The sequence below is a fragment of the Castor canadensis genome, chromosome X (assembly GCF_047511655.1).
Source record: "Castor canadensis chromosome X, mCasCan1.hap1v2, whole genome shotgun sequence".
In the NCBI taxonomy this organism is placed as follows: Eukaryota; Metazoa; Chordata; class Mammalia; order Rodentia; family Castoridae; genus Castor; species Castor canadensis.
Window position 1 is genome coordinate 627,369 of NC_133405.1, and position 17,889 is coordinate 645,257.

General features: G+C 35.9%; 1 protein-coding gene and 1 pseudogene across 5 annotated transcripts in view; one reads left to right on the top strand and one right to left on the bottom strand.

Annotated features, from left to right (window-relative positions):
• Positions 1 to 17,889, top strand: part of F8 (coagulation factor VIII) — a 110,639-nt gene that overhangs the window by 20,282 nt on the left and 72,468 nt on the right. For 2 of the 5 annotated variants that reach the window (XM_074064187.1, XM_074064188.1), the window contains 7 exons: positions 1,136 to 1,204; positions 2,069 to 2,185; positions 3,574 to 3,795; positions 5,882 to 6,137; positions 7,038 to 7,209; positions 12,552 to 12,645; positions 15,163 to 15,377. In XM_074064187.1, coding sequence (XP_073920288.1) covers positions 1,136 to 1,204; positions 2,069 to 2,185; positions 3,574 to 3,795; positions 5,882 to 6,137; positions 7,038 to 7,209; positions 12,552 to 12,645; positions 15,163 to 15,377 — 1,145 coding nt within the window. Of the gene's footprint in view, positions 1 to 1,135; positions 1,205 to 2,068; positions 2,186 to 2,279; positions 2,937 to 3,573; positions 3,796 to 5,881; positions 6,138 to 7,037; positions 7,210 to 12,551; positions 12,646 to 15,162; positions 15,378 to 17,889 lie in introns of those variants that run through there. The other 3 variants (XM_074064189.1, XM_074064190.1, XM_074064191.1) reach the window with 3 other exon arrangements.
• Positions 11,528 to 12,221, bottom strand: LOC141419611 (vesicle-associated membrane protein 4 pseudogene; annotated as a pseudogene).

The following is a 17,889-nucleotide window of genomic DNA, read 5'->3' on the forward strand; positions in this document are numbered from 1 at the left end:
AGCAAGCTTATTTGTACCATGAGTGTAGGTGTTTTATTTCACTCATAACTTTTTGTTCATTGACAACTGAAGAAATATAAAAACATGACAAGAGTAATGAAGTTCCCTATATTAATTGCCTACAACACATTTTCCATTACTTTTGTAACTACCTTTTTCTGTTGTGGTGTGTGTGTGTGTGTGTGTGTGTGTGTGTGTGTGTGTGTGTGTGTGTGTGTGTGTGTGTGGTGTGATTATATGGACTTACATCTTATATGTCTTTTAAATTGATAATGAATTGTAGTAATTCATTGTAGTAATTGAAATGAATTGTAGTAATTCATTTCGTTCTATTTCATTTCATTTCAGTTCATCACTTCATTTCATTTCGTTTTAGAGATATACAGCTGAGGCTTCCCTGGAACTCATTTTATGAATCCAGGGTACCCTCAAAGTTGTGATCATCTTGCCTCTTCCTTTCATTTGCTGGGATTACAGAAATGTACCACCACACCTAGTTTATGTAATTCATTTAACTGTTTTAAGAAAGGAATGATCTGAAACAAATTTAAATTTAAAAAAATAACATCAAAGAAACAATGTTATGGTAAAGTTAACAAGAGTCAAAGGATTACGTTTTTTTTTTTTCAGGGCCTTCAAACACGTTAGACAAGTGCTCTACCTCTTGATCCCCAATCCTCTGTGTATTTTGTTTTTGAGATAAATATAATCTCATTAACTTTGTCTGGGCTGGCCTCCAACTCAAACTCATGATCTTCCTACCTCTGCCTCCAAGTGCCTGGGATTACAGGTGTGTGTCATCATGCCCAACATGCTTTTATTCTTATTCTTAAGAAGTTGATGAGCAGAGTGCCAGTGGCTCATGCCTGTACACCTAGCTACTTGGGAGGCATGATCAGGAGGATTGTAGTTTGAAGTCAGCCTGGGCAAATAGTATCTCAAAAATACTCAACACAAAAAAGTTCTGATGGAGTGGCTTGAGTGGTAGAGTGCCTACCTAGCAAGCATGAGACTCTGAGGTAAAACCCCAGTACTGCAAGAAACAAAAAAAGAGCTTGGAGAAATGTCACCTTTTATTGGCAATTTTCTATGATGTGATTTTAAATAGAAGATAAATGCTCTTACTTCTTTTCAGGGAGTCTGGTCAAAGAAAGGACACAGACCTTGCACCAATTTGTGCTACTGTTTGCTGTATTTGATGAAGGTAAGTGAAGTTCAATCAGAATTTTACACCTTAATCTGGTGTGTGAGAATGTGGGCTGCTTCTTTTGTCATCATCTCTTACTAAGTATGCAAGCTTTGGTAAGTTACTTCACTTCCCTGTGCTTCTGTTTCCTCAAATTTAAAATTGAAATAGTAGTACCTTTCATAACATTGTTGTGAGCATTAAGTGATTTCACTTAAGTAACCTAGAACACTGTGTGGCGTGGATTAGGCCATCAATAGTATTTGGTACTTATGTCACCTCTTTAGCTAATGTAATCATTACATGATCAATAACAACTTCTTAATAATATTCTTCTTCCCCCTCTTATCCATCTACACTGCTGTCTTCTTAATTGAGGCCCCCATCATCTTTTTCCTGACTAATTGCCCTGTCTTTTTGTGTTCCTGATACTCCATTATCATTAAAGTAGCTAGATTAATTTCTAGTGCTTTACCCTTTATTAATTTTAAGGAGGAGTTTGGGAAGGTTTCTGGAATTTCATTACTACAAACTAGGATGAAGCAATTATGACAAGAGCCTTTTTAAAGAAATTAGCTAACAAATAGAATGAAATTTTCATGGGCTCAGACTAACCAGTATTCTCACTTCCTGTGGTTATCATTTGTCATTTTTCTTTCCTGCCTATTGTTCTGCACAAATATATGGAGAGATGATCAGTTAAAGCAAGAATATCTTTGGTAATTGTCCTCTCTTCCCTCTCACTGACTCTGAGTCTATGCCCACTTTGCTGTCAAAAATGTTTAAGGTCTATATCCCAAAGGAAGGGAAGAAAGGAAAAAAAGGAGGGTCATTCATGAGGCAGACCTTCACTGACTCTATTTTTGCCTTCTTTCTCATCAGGTAAGAGTTGGTACTCAGAAACAAAGGGCCCCTTGACACAGGCTGCAGATTCTGCATCTGCTAGGGCCTGGCCTAAAATGCACACAATCAATGGCTATATAAACAGGTCACTTCCAGGTATGTTCACATCTGCTTTACAATCCTCAAGGTTTTCTGAATTCAAACCAGGGTTCTCTTTTCCAGGTCTTAGGCAGTTCAGCATCCCAGTTGAAAGCCCACTGAATTCTGGCCTCTGTGGTCAGAAAATGAAGACCTGCCAATGTATACAGAACTCACAACCAGATTTCCCTTTCCTTCATTTCTCATTCAAATATGAATGGGCAATCAAGGATGAACAGATATTTAAGGAGAGCCTGAAATGTGAAAGGAATATTCAAAGATAAAGAAAATAATAATCCCAGAAAAGAAAGATAATGCTCAGAACAGAAGAGAACTTATCAAAAGCTCTAATTGGTATTTTTGTAGAAATTTGAGTTATCACATCAATAAAGTTAAAATAGGATTCTACAAAAAAGAAGCAATCAGAGCAAGAACATGCTCGTAAAAATTAGTAATATGATTGCCAAAATACAAACTCATTAGGAAGTTGGTAGAGAGAATCTCCCATAAAGTAAAACAAAAGAAAAAAATACTGGGAATATGTTTTTAAATAGACTTAAAATCAAAGCAAAGAGAAAATAAAGATGTTAAGAAATAAGAGGTATGAGTCTTCATATTGCAATTACCTATCAGGATAAACAAAAATGGAACCCCATGCAAAATTATCGTTGTGTCATTTAAGAGCACAAAGAGAAAATACTTAAAGCTTCTCCTGGGAGAAACAGATGATGTATGAAGGAAGAGGAATTGTACTGACAATGCAAAATGAGTATGTATAATTTCAGAATTAAGAAATTAATTTTAAAATATTCATATCCTTCTGATATACTTTATACTATAATAGACATAAAAGTATACATAATAATCGAATAATCACAATAACCCATGCAAAATTACAAACCAAGAACTACTCTGAAGGGAAATTGCATAATTACCTGTGAACATGTAACAAAGGAATCTGATCTAGACTATACATCACTTGAACTAAACTGAAACAAGATCAGAAATGTGGGGTTTTTTAGATAGCCAGTGGAGTGTTTAAGAAGGTGTTTGGCTATATGAGTCTAGAGTTCTTGGAGAGGTCATGAATGATGACAAAAGAAAAAACAAAAACAGAGAAGTGTTTCTACAAAGGCCAAGGAAGGAGAGTGTTTCAAGGAGAAATAAATAGTTATAGGTATACATGAAGACTGAAGCATGCCCATTGGATTTAGCAGCATGGTGATCATTGGTGACCTTGGCAAGAGCTGTTGATTTGATAGTATTCTGATTTCCTTGATAAGTTTGTTTAAAAGTCAAGGTAACTATAAAATTTGTAGGGTCAATTTGTCCGTCCTAGCCTAGCAGTGTTTTCCATTTCAGATTCTCTACTTCTTAGCCATAGCTGTCTTATTCCTATTTTGCAGGTCTGATTGGATGCCACAGGAAATTGGTCTACTGGCATGTGATTGGAATGGGCACCACCCCTGAAGTACACTCAATATTCTTGGAAGGTCACACATTTCTTGTGAGGAACCATCGTCAGGCTTCTTTGGAGATATCACCAGTAACTTTCCTTACTGCTCAGACACTCTTGATGGATCTTGGACAATTTCTACTGTTTTGTCATATCTCTTCCCACCAACATGGTACAGTCTTAGATCTTAAAAATGTATATTATAAACATCCAGTTCTACTTTTAGTGGAATTTACTGGACAGAGTACAGGAATATAATTTGTTGCAGAAGGTGCTATTATAGTTAGGATTATGGTAGACTTAACTGAGATCTCCTATTAGTTAGCATCCAGGGTAAAGATTTTACCTTGAATACTAGGGGGCTTGAACATTAGTAGTACTGATGGATTTTTAGTTAAATACCTGTGATCGAATAAAAAGAAGTAATTTTGGGATGAATGAAATGGGAAAATGGTATGTCATTGGTTTCTCAGCCTGATCCCATTAACCAGGCTTCAACACTATGGGAAGAGAGACTACAGATTGTAAGTGAAGAGATGTTTTATGATAAATCTAGGGAAATGAGGCACCACATGAGGTTTTTAAGGACTATTTCATGGAGACTTTGCAAAGATCAAAAATCCTATGTAAGCAAGTTGAGACCCTTGGACCTACAGTTTCAAATTATTGGTCATGTGACTTCATGTGCAGATACCAGTTTTGCAAATTCAGATTCCATCATTAGGCTGGCAAGCAGCTCAAGTGGTAGAGCACCTGCCTATCCAGCATGAAGCCCTGAGTTCAAACCTCAGTACCACCAAAAGCAAACAAACAGATCGTATCATCATTTTACCATTTTACTATGCATTTTCCTTCTTACATACTTTTGCTAACTCTAATCTTGAGTCAATTTAATAATCCCCTTTGTCTACTCTATTGTGGCAATTTAAGGCTGTCTTAATCTGTTGTACTGCTATAATAGAATATCACAAACTGGGTAATTTATAATGAACAGAAAGTTATTGGCTCACACAGTTCAAGAGGCTGTCATCTTACAAGGACTTTCTTACTGTGTCATAATATGGCAGAAGGGCAAAAAAGGAAGAAAGGGAGAGGAGGGGCCCGAAATTTCCTGAGATAACAAATCCATTCTCAAGATTACAGCATTAATCCATCCATTCATGAGGGTGGAACCTAAGTGCCTGTTAAATGTCTTACCTCCCAACAACATAACAATGGTAATTAAACTTCAACATGAGTTTTAGAGGGGCAAACATTTAAACCACAGTAAGGATGATTGGAGAAAAATGTTAGGGAGACCTAATGTTTCATATTTAACATTGGTTTGTATTACTAATCTCTTCTCAGATTCTTTGGTTGCCTTAGAAAAGGGATTTGATTTTTTCATGTATCTACCATTTTCCATGAGTGATCTTGTTTATAATCTTCTATAATAATTAGGACTATATACCTCTTTTTCTAATCTGTTACATAATATTTATGAGATTTTGACAAGACACCAAGGCAGACTATCATACTGGGGAGTAATAGGAAGTTGATGCACAAACAAAATCCTATAGGTACAGAGGAATAAATCATTTATTATATACAGATTGGTCCTTGTCCATTTTGAGCCTGATCAATGTAAAAGGAGTATTCTTTGAACAACTTCTGTCCACTAATTTAATCCTCATTTTTCAGAAAAATGCTCTGTCCAATGGACTTCATATAAAATCCTTCATTTTTAGAATCAGACTGATGCTCTGACCTAGTCTTTCAAATGCTGATCTAGTGTTCTTTAACTCTCCTTATTTCATATCTTCAGCATTTGAACTGCAGGTCAGATCAACTCTTCATCCTCACAATCACATAGTAATTTATGTATTTATTCCATTGTATTATACAAATCATTGATTTGTTAACAGATTATCAGGAAAACATAAGGTTCCTGAAGACTCCATTTTTAAAATTTGATAGGCTCAAAACCAGTTCCAGAAGGGAAATATTCAGATATACTACCAGAGAAAATTAATGAGTTTTGGAAAAGGGGTAAAACATATGGAGGACAGTCAAGAATGCAAAGACCAGGGGAAGAAACCAGTAAGTGCCAGATAATCCAGACAGGAATAAATTCATATAGGAGAGTAGCAAAGAGGGATATTGGTGTGGAAAGCAGGCATGTGAGAGAGTCTTGAAAGCCTAGTAACAGAGAAAGACATAAATGTTATGACAAGAAAGTATTGTAGGAGTTTGATATTGTTTGCATTGTCTGGCTCCAGATGGCATGGAAGCTTACATCAAAGTAGATAGCTGCCCAGAGGAACCCCAACGACAGATGAAAAAAAATGAGGAAGAGAAAGATTATGATGATGACCTTGATTCTGAAATGGATGTGTTCACGTTTGATGATGACAACTCCCCTTTTATGCAAATTCGCTCAGTTGCCAAGAAGCATCCTAAAACTTGGGTACATTACATTGCTGCCGAGGAGGAGGACTGGGACTATGCTCCTTCAGTCCTCACTTCTGATGACAGGTAAATACCTTTTGACTCTTGTCTCTACTCTTCCCAATACTCAAAAGGTTCTCAGTTATTCAAACCAATAAATCCTTGAATCATGTTAAAGGGTTAGTACAGATATGGAATGAAATGCCATGGGTATTGTTTCATTAGCTTTCCATCCGTGTGACAAAATAACTAAGATAAACAACTAATAAGGAGGAAAAGTTTATTTTGGCTCATGGTTTCAGAGGTTTCAGTCCATGGTTGCTTGGCCACATTGTTTTTGGCCTGTGGAAACACAGTGCATCATGGTGAGAGCACATGGTAGAGGAGGCCTGTTCCCTTCATGGCAGTCAAGAAACAAAAAGAGGGTGAGAAGGGGCCTGGGGTCCCAGTATCTCCAAGGGGCACACCTAGTGACCTAACTTCCTCCCACTAGGCTCTATCCGTAAAGGTTCTACTACCTCCCAATAGAGCTACAGACTGGTGACCAAGATTTTAAAACATAGGTTTTGGGAGACACTCAAGATTCAAACTATAGCAGGTATTAGCATATTTGGAGACCACCATTCCTAACTATCAGAGATACCTGTATTTTTCTCACTCTTTGCTTGATTAAATCATATCAGCTTTTTTTTTTTTATGATACTGGGGTTTGAACTCAGGGCCTCATGCTTGCTAGGCAAGTGCTCTACCACTTGAGCCACTCTGCCAGCTCTTTTTTGTGTTGGATATTTTTGAGACAGGGTTTCATGAACTGTTTGCCCCAGCTGGCTTTGAACCACGATCCTCCTGATCTCTGCCTCCTGAGTAGCTGGGATTATAGGTGTGAGCCACTGGCACCTGGCTTTATCAGCTGTTTTAGAGTTGTGTTTTTATCCATCTAAAATTTTCTATCCCAATCCCTCATCTTTTTGTCTCTCACTCATACAGAAGTTATAAAAGTCAATATTTGAACAATGGTCCTCAGCGGATTGGTAGGAAGTATAAAAAAGTCAGATTTATGGCATACACAGATGAAACCTTTAAGACTCGTGAAATTGCTCAGTATGAATCAGGAATCTTGGGACCTTTACTTTATGGGGAAGTTGGAGACACGCTGTTGGTAAGTTAAGGAAAAGATTTGAAATTAGGTAAGAAGAAAAAGTCTGGAGGGTTTTTGAATTTCTATAATACTTCATTAATTCAGTCTTGTCTCTGACGGACATAAACTTTAAAAATTATAAATGTTATGCAAATAAATGCTGATTATATATTTTTAAATATGAATATATAAAATAAAACTTTAATGTTAGCCATTAAACATTCAACTCCTTTTAGCTACTCATTGCTTAGACTGATACATATCCTTCTAGACCATTTTACATTGTTTCTAAGCATGAGATCAGCAGACTGCAGGTTTTTTTTTTGACAGTCCTGAGACACCATTACTAGGCAGACACTCTACCACTTGAGCCACTCCACCAGCCCTTCTTGCGTTGGTTATTTATTTGTTTGTTTATTTATTTTGGCTGTACTGGGTTTGAGCTCAGGGCCTTTGAGCCACTCCACCAGCCCTTTTTTGCGTTGGGTATTTTGGAGATGTGGTCTTGTGAACTATTTGCCCAGCTGGCTTCAAATCATAGTTCTCTTCATCTCTCCCTACCTCCTAAGTAGCTAGGATTACAGGTATGAGCCACTGAAGCCTGGATTGCATTGGTTATTTTTGAGCTAGAGTCTTGCTTTATATGCCTCGGCCGACCTGGACTGTAGACTTCCTATTTGTGCTTTCCCACGTAGCTGGAACGACAGGTGCCTGGCACACACCCAGTCATTGGTTGAGATGAGGGTCTTGCTAACTTTTGCCTGGGCTGGCCTTGAACTACTATCCTCCCAATTGCTGCCTTCTGAGCAGCTAGGATTATAGATATGAACCACTGTACCTGGTTAGACTACAGCTTTTGAGCTAAATTTGTTTTATGACCTGTTTTTTGGATAGTCTGTGAGCTTAAAGGGGATCTTACATTTTGAAAGTGTTGCAAAGAGAAGAAGGGTGGAGAGGGAAGAGAGTATGTGACAAAGCCTTGAGTATTTATCACCTAGTCCTTTCCAGAAAATGTTTGCTGACACTTGATCTAAGGTATGCAGAATGACTAAGTGGCAAGTAGATCAATGGGGATTTGTGGGGATAGATGGTTGGTTGAATGAAGGATACTGGTTTTGTGTGTGAAGTTTTATCAGATACTGCCAAACTAACTTTGAACATATGACATAAGCCTTCTGAAATTTTTTGAATTTGATGAGCAAAATATTTATATATTGTCTTCCTTTGCATTTTTCAGTTTAGTAGTTATTTATCTTTCAGTCATTTGTTCAGTTGTGCCTTGTTAACTCCTTTATGGTGTCTGTTGTTTTCTCTGGGTTTTTGATCTTTATATAGTCATCATCTCTAATCTTTTTTCTGCCTAAAGAGACTATAAAATGGTCTATATTTAATTCTTCTTATAATTTTATTTTATAATAAGCATTTTAATCACTTTGGAAGTTATTTTGAATGTAGTGCATAGTGTCAAATAGGGATTTCACTGCATGATGGCCAATTGGTTCAACTAATCCTTTCTTCAGTAGTGTGAGAATGTCTCAAAAATCATACACTAAATTGTTGAAACTTTGGATCTTTAATCCTCTTTACTTGATCTACTGTCACACTGTGTTAATGAATGAAAACCTTGTAATCTATTTTGATGTCTATAAGGGCAAACCTTCCCTCATTGTACTTCTTCAATTTTTGTTTTTTTTGATAGTACTGGGGATTGAACTCAGGTTTTCACACTTGCTAGGCAAGTGCCATACCACTTGAATCATAACCTCAAACCTTTTTTGCTTCTTATGTGTTTTTTAGATAGGGTTTTGCACTTTTGCCTGGGACGGCCTCAGGCCATGATCCTCCTACCTCTGCCTTATGAGTAGCTATGATTGCAGATGTGTACCACCATAGCTGGCTTGTTTTGTGAGAAAGGGTCCCATGCTTTTGCCCAGGATGGCCTCAGACCAACGTACCCTACCTCTGCTTCCCAAGTAACTGGGATTACAAGCATGAACCACCATACCCAGCCCATACTTTGTCAATTTATTTTTGATGGGACTGTACAATTTAATGATTTTTAGTAAATTTATAGAGTTGTGTGATCATTGCCACAAACCAGAATCTTCAAAAGATTCTTCATACTAGGTTGCTGTCAATCTGTGCTCCAACCTCCAACCTTAGCAATCACTAAGAAGTTTACTGTTTTTTGCATTGGCCTTTTCTGGATATTTTATACAAGGTAAATCATGCAATGTGTAAGTCTTTCTGTCTGACTTCTCTAACTTTTGTTTTGAGTTTCACCCATAATTTATAATGTATGATTAGCTCATTTGTTTTAATTGCTGAATAATATTCCTAGTATATGGGCATAACACATTTGTTCATCCGTGCATTAATCGGAGAACATTTAAATGGCTTTCAGTGTGGAACTGCTATGAATAGTGCTGTTATGGACATTTGCATTTAAATGTATTTTCCTTGAGTCCTCACAGCAAAAACAAAATCAGCCATATTCATCAAAGACTAAACAATCTTGTTCCCGTGAACCATTAAAAGATTTAAAGTCAAACACTTCCCTCCAGGAGGCACTGGTATTGAAATAAAACACTGTCCACAGAGGGTAGCTGTGACCTGATGGTAATGACCATCTAAAATAGATAACAGATTGATCCAGGTTGCTATCTTTGAAATAGCTATCAATCTAATATGTGGTTTCTGTTGAAAACAGGTATTTTCAATATATTTAATCTATAACCTTTGCATTTCTTTAATGCTGTTATACTTCTAATAATACTATTAACTTATTCATATATAGAAAACACTGTTTTTACTTTAGGAAGGTAATTTTCACTGATTTCTCTTTGATTTTTCTTTTAGTAAAATAATCATCAAGGAGGGGGTGACTCTAAGATATATTGTAACTACTTTTGTAAATGTCACAATGCATACCTGTTACAACAATAATATGGTAATAAATTAAAAGAGTAAAGTAAATCACCAAGACAGGCAGGGTGATTCATATCTGTAATCCTAGCTACTTGGGAGGTGGAGATCAGGAGGATTGTGGGTTGAGGCCAGCCTAGGCAAAAAGTTTGCAAAACCCCATCTCGACCAATAGCTGGGTGTGGTGGCCTGTGCTTGTCATTCCAGCTACATAGGAAGCAAAAGTTGCTTTGCTATTGGAGTTTGCTGGGCAGGCACTCTGCCACTTGAGTCACACTCCTAACCCTTTTTTGCTTTAGCTATGTTTCAAATAGAGTCTAGGTGTTTATGCCCAAGTTGAATAGGCTAGGATACTCCTATTTATCTCCTATTTATGCTTCCTATGTAGCTGGAATGACAGGCACAGGCCACCATACCCAGCTATTGGTCAAGATGGGGTTTTGCAAACTTTTTGCCTAGGCTGGCCTCAACCCACAATCCTCCTGATCTCCACCTCCCAAGTAGCTAGGATTACATATATGAATCACCCTGCCTGTCTTGGTGATTTACTTTATTCTTTTAATTTATTGCCATATTATTGTTGTAACGGTTTGACATTTTATTCATATATCAAATATTTATATATTTTACTGATTCTAGGATTCTAAATTCTAAAGAGAAGCCACCCTTAAATGAAAATTATCGTCCTAAAGTAAAAATAGTATTTTCTATATATGAATAAAGCTAATAGTATTATAAGAAGTATACGTGGAATTAGGACCACCATTTTGAGTCTCTTGCTCACCTCTTGTGTGTGTTTCTTTTACCCCAAAATATTTCTGATATCATCTGGGCCTGGTCCAAGAGGCCCACCAACTGAATTTTCTGCCAATTGAGTTTCCCATGTCACCTCTTGGCAGAAATATTTACAACATTTAGCTTTTGTTACACCCATAAATATGTGGAAATTGCTTGAAAAGCAATGATAATATGAAAAGAATGATATTCTTGCAAATATTGATGGAATGATTATGCATGTCTTGTAGCATAATGATTCAATACTCTGTATAGGCTTCCTGATGCCCAGCCTGACCTCCACTTTGATGCAGTTATGCAAGTTCTTATGCCACTAAAATACTAGTATGAAATATTGTCACCAGTGTTTGACTATATACACAAATAATGAACTGGCAAGTATCTAGCTTCAAAATCCTTGTAATTAGATTCTTAAACATAATTATTCAAAGCACATTTTGTTAGAAGGGGAAACAATTGGGCATTCTCAATGCTCCCATTTGAAGTGATACTTGCTTATTAGTATCTTGAAAAAGAACTTTTGAAAGTTACATACATAGGTTTCATTTAAATTATCCAGCAACCTTTTATTATAATTATTATTGTTCCAGATCTTGTTTAATGAAGATCTGACATCAAATCAAGTACCGTATTTTGCAACTATAAGAATGATAATCACTAGCAAAATAATAAAAGCAACCAAAGCTTTTATTTTGCATCCTCACCACCAGCCACCACATTTGCCTTTGAAGTTGTTTGGATTTGTTGCTAAAAGCAGCTGATAAGCTTTCTGATTTCCTGTTCATCTCATCTAAGTCGTTCCTCTCTTTCAATTACCTTTGTAATATTTTCTTGCATGACATCAATAACTTCATCACCTGATTCCAAACATGTTTAATTTTATCATTTCTATGTCCAAATCTTTGTCCAGGTTGGTCCCCTTAGGAAAAAAAAGTCCTCTTCTTCATCTGAATTATTTTCCAAAAGATTTCTCCTTTCACTCTTCACAGAACCAGTGATATCATCATTGTTCAGGTGGCACTTGAACTTGGGAGGCAATTTTTTACTCACAAAGTACTCTTCTGTCTCCAAGCACCACCTGAGGAGCCTCTTTTGGCAGGGTGCACTGGGTGGGCAGGGAAGGAGCGGGACACTAAGGAAGAGGGGTGGGCAGGGGAGACAGTGGCCTGGGTCTGCATTGCCCCTGCTCCACAGCTGCACCCTACCTTCCTCCTTTTGTATTTCTCCCCAATTTCCCCTGCTTTACTTAAATAAACCTCTGCTAAACCTCAGAGAAAGCAAAACAAAAAAACCACATACACGCCAGGTGCCATTGGCTCACACCTGTAATCCTAACTACTCAGCAGGCAGAAATCAGGAGGACTGCAGTTCAAAGCCAGCCCCAGCAAATAGTTCATGAGATCTTATCTCGAAAATACCCAACACAGAAAAGGGCTGGTGGAGTGGCTCAAGGTGTAGGCCCTGAGTTCAAGCCCCAGTAGCACAAAAAAAAAAAAAAGAAAAAAAGGAAACGGGCCTTTCATGAGACAACTAAGTAGCCATCTGAGCAATTTCATGAAAAGAAAAATTATTTTGAACTTTACAATTTCTTGTTAATCCTAGTCATTTTAAGACTTGATCTTATATAACATTTATACTTTCAGGTTATATTTAAGAATCAAGCAAGCCGACCATATAACATCTATCCTCACGGACTCACTGATGTCAGTCCTCTGCACTCAGGGAGATTACCAAAAGGTAAATATCACCTCACTTACCTGTAGATACAGATGAAGTCACAGCATTAATAACAACTGAAATTCTACTGGGCCTTGCGCCCGGTGTTGACATAGGACCTCAAGCCCTCTTCTAAATTTACACCAGGTCAGTTCTAGGAATGCTTAGTGAAGAGTCACTAATGTGTCAGTGTTGCTATTACCTCAAATATTGCACACCCTATTAGATTGTCACCTCTGGACTGTAATTACAAATGCCCTAAAATCTTGAAGCTACTTGTTATAGCATGAAGTTTGTAATATTTCTCTGAGTATAGTTTTTGGCTACATTCCACGCTTGATATTTAATAATCTACTTTTCATTTCTGAATAATTCATAAGTTTGCTTTTATATACTACATTGTTCATCACTTAAAGATTCATGATATATTTTTCTTGTGAATTGCACCTTTTATCAATAAAAATGTCCTAGGTTTTCTTTTATGGTCTTTATCTTGAATTCTGTTTCATCAGTCTTACTGTTGTAATGCATTACATGTTTTTCTTTATTTCCTTAAGTCTGGCCCACATAAAGAATATATATATATATATATATGTTTTATTTGGGTACCCAATCTCTGTCTTCATTTTTTTAGTTTATTCCAGCTATTTTTCAAGGCTGTCAGTGGGATTGTTTTCCTGATTTTGTGTTCAACCTGTTTGTTGTTAGTATATAGAAAAAATTACTGATCTTGGTGAAGTCATTAATCTTAAGTAGCATCATATCATCTGCAAATAGGGATTATATTTGACTTTTTCCTTTCTCAATTTATTTCTGTATTTCAACAGGGAATTTTAGCCTAGTTATATCTATGTTACTAGTAATGGTCATATATACCTATAGATATAGATATATGGCAGTTTTATAGCCTGTTATCATATATATTTGTTTATATTTCCTTAGTAGATTGGATACAATACATTTTCTTTTTAATACTTAATTTTGCATTATTATTTTATCACAATAAATCTCACATCCTAGAGGCATACAATTTTTAAGCATTTCTGTTTCAGATTTTTGGTGGCTTATCTCAAAATCTCTAAAATATTGCTTATACTGTTAATTCTTTGTTTCCAAACATTGCACATTATATATTTTCTTATTGTTAAGTGGAGATTTAGCACCATAATTCTTCACACTCCAGATGTCGTAGAGTTTTATCAGTGTTCTAAATTTCTCAATTGGCTATCATCAGTACGTTAAAAATATACTACAGGCTAGAGATGCAGCTCAAGTGGTAGAGTGTCTATCTAGCAAGCTGAAGGTCCTGAGTTCATACCCCAATACCACCACCTATATATATATATATATATATATATAAATTTATATATAATATAACTTATAAATTTATATAATTTATACATAATATAATTTTTATGTATAAATTTTCATGATGGGAAAATGTTTGATTCCATACTTATAAATGAAGAATATAAACAATATACCCCTCTTTCTCTACACTTTCTTTTCTCAACTGCTACCTATGAAACTATGTTTATAAAATTCAAGCTGATAACATTTATTACTGTAACTTCAAATAACTCTTCCTTGCTTTGTGTAAATATTTATTTAAAATTTTAAATCCAAAAAACCAACATTTGTATTGCTTTAGGAATATAAATTCTTTTTTATGCTGTTTTTAATTTCCTTTGGGGGGCCTTGGGTTTTTTTTTTCTTCATTTTTCGCTATGCATTTAAAATATTTATGTTCTTATTACTTCTGTTTATTTCTCATAGGACAAAGACTTGCTCATTTCAATTCAAACTGGCATGTTAACAAAAGTCTCCTGGACCCATTTTTCTTTCTTTCTTTCTTTGGGGGGAAATGGGATTTGAATTCACAGCTTCACACTTGGTAGGCAGATATGCTACCACTTGAGCCACTCTGCCAGCCCTTTCTGGACCCATTTTTATTAGAAACTTTGTGCCACTTTTAATTTCCATTTCCTGAGAAACTTCATATGTGCATATAGATTTGTAGAACCCTTGAAATAAAAACATGATTACTATTTAGAGGAAAACTTTAGACACATTGAATTTGGAAGAGTTTATTTGAGCAAAGAAATAATTCATGAAGTGGGGGGTGGTGTGGACAAAAAGTGATTCAGAAATCCACCTCACCACACGTGCAAGCTATATTTAAAGCCAGAAAGTAAAAATACTACATACAGAAGTTACCTGATTAGATGCAGTTGACAGATTTCAGTCACTAATGGGCTGGAGGTTTAGATGGTATGATTTGCTGAGACTCAGGTACATGTTACAAGAGTATACTTCCAGGTTAGGTTACAAACTGTTTACACATCAAATTAGGTTATGATTCTCTGTATGCAAACAAATCTTTAAAACAAACTGATTCTCCATATACAAAGAAATCTTTAAAACAAACTTAAAATATTTATAGAACTACATTTAGGCCAAACATGATTAAATTTAACATTACCAAAACATGGATTGTTATACACTAATCGAACTATTTCTGGGTTTGGGCATGAGTAGGTGTAAAACATTTGAAGGATTTGCCAATTCTGCCAGGAGAAATATTCAAGTATAAATGGACAGTGACTGTAGAAGATGGACCAACTAAATCAGATCCTCGGTGCCTGACCCGGTACTACTCTAGTTTCATTAATCTGGAGAGAGATCTAGCTTCAGGACTCATTGGCCCACTCCTCATCTGCTACAAAGAATCTGTAGATCAAAGAGGAAACCAGGTGAGTTCTTCCCTTTCCAAGTGCTGGGCTTGAAGCACTACCAAAACAAATAAATAATAAGTGCTTGTTGAGAAAAATATAGGAAAAGATACAAAATATTTCAGAATGTGGTTAGAATTTGGACCACTTCTACTTTAGAAATAAAATAAATAAATAAAATAAAATAAATAAAGCTAAATTCTCTAAATAAGAAAAACTTAGTTCTTCACAAAAACTCACTTCTTGGCTCCCAGAATAACTCATTGCCGTATTTTAAGACTTGGCTATATGTGCACTTGATTATTTATTGTATGAGATATGATACAGAATACATTTCATTGGCTTAGAGAGTAAATCACATGAAATTTATTGCAGATAAAACATGTGGCACACAAACACATGTGGCCAAATATCTGTGCTGACAAATTTTTCCCAATTATAGTTTTTCTACCAGTTTTTGGAGGAAGACTGAAATATGTCTCTGCAGTCTCTGATCTCCTCCCTTCAGAATTTTGAATTTTGATTTCTATAGCTATAGGTTATGCAAAATGAAATTTACAAGTATTAGTGAGGTTTACACATTAAATCTAAGCAGACTTAATTAGCAAGTGAGTAACTCATAAATCTGTTTCATTGTACAAATTGCTATTCCAAAAAATGGATTTTTAAAGCAGAAAATTTAAGGTATTAGTGTTGCTCAATTTTTTTGTGTGGTAGTGGGGATCGAACTCAGGGCCTCAGGCAAGCTCTCTACAACTTGAGCTCCCAGTCCTTTTGCTTTTTCAGTTTGTTTTTGAGATAGCATCACTAATTTTTTTCCCTCTGTGGTCCTCCTGTCTCTGCCTCATGAGTAGCTGGTATTATAGGCTTGCATCAGCATGCCTAGCCTGTTTTTCTATTTTTACGGTTTTATAGATTGGGATCCTTGTGTAAGGTCAGTTGCTAAACAGGAGTTTAGGAATGGCATTGATTTTGACTTAGCTAAAGTCCTTTGACAAGTTAAATTCCTCTGATCTGAAAATGGAAAGAATGAGGCTACAGACTATACCAAACAATTAGCCAGTATAGGGTCTTGGATTCAGAAGAAACTAAATTTAGTGGATTTAGTTACCTTCTTACTTTCAGGACACATTATCTCTCAACATATACTCATTGCTCATAACATCCACCCCCATTCCCAGGCTGATACATGCCATAACAGTGACTCTTTTTTATTAACTTACATTAATTGTACAAAGGTGCTTCATTGTGATTTTCATGCATGCAAATAATGTGCTTTGATCAAATTTATGCCCCCTATTTTTCCTATCAACCCAGCCCTTCCTCTTTTAAAAACAATTTTAGTGTGTTTCATTATGCTATTTTTATTACAGGCATGTAAAGTACTTTGATCACATTCCATATTATCACCCTCTCCTTTTACCCTCCCCCTGCCACTGGTTCTCCCTCAAATAATCATCTCTTTACATTATATATGTTGAGTGTGTGTCTATGTATTGTATGTGTGTACATAATAGGTTTAGAATGTGCACATGAAAGAAAACGTGGAATATTTGACTTTCTGAGTCTGTTTTTTTTTTTTTTACTTAACATCATGATCTCTACTTCCATTTTCCTGCAAATGACATAATTTCATTCTTCTTTATGGAGGAATAATACTCTATTGTGTAATATATATAGCACATTTTTTTAACTATTCTTCAGATGATGAGCACCTAGGTTGATTCCACAGCTTAGCTATTTGTGACTTGTGCTGCTATAAACATGAATGTGCAAGTGTCTCCATTGTATACTGGTTTACATTCCTTCAGCTATTTGCCCAGGAGCAGGATCATATGGCAGTTCTATTTTTAGTTTCTTGAGAAACCTCCATACTGATTTCATAGTGGCTACACTAATTTACATTCCCACCAACAGTGTGTGAGGGTTCCTTTCTTCCTTCACCATCCTCACCAGCATTTGTTGTTTGTTTTCTTGATAATAGCCATTCTGACTGTGTGAGATGGAATCTCAGTGTAGTTTTGATTTGCATTTCCCTTATGGCTAAAGATGTTAAATATCTCTTTATGTATTTATTGGTCCTTATTTTGAGAAATGTCTGTCCAATTCATTTGCCCAGTTATTAATTGTATTATTTATTTTTAGTGTTTAATTTTTGGAACTGTTTACATATTCTGAATATTAATCTATTATCCAATGAATAGCTAACAGAGATTTCTTTTCTATTCTGTAGGTTCTCTCTTGATTCTGGTAATTGTCTCCTTTGCTGTGCAGAAGTTTTTAAATTTTATGTAATCTCATTTCTTGATTCTTGCTCTTATTTCTGAGCTACTGGAATCCTATTCAGAAAGTTATTGCCTATGTCTATATCTTGAAGGGTTTTCCCGTAGTAGTTTCAAATTTTCAGGCCTCATACCCTATACCAAGATTAACTCAAAATGGATCAAGGATCTTGATATCAGACCCCAAACTCTTAAGTTGATACAAGAAAGAATAGGAAATACTCTGGAGTTAGTAGGTATAGGTAAGAACT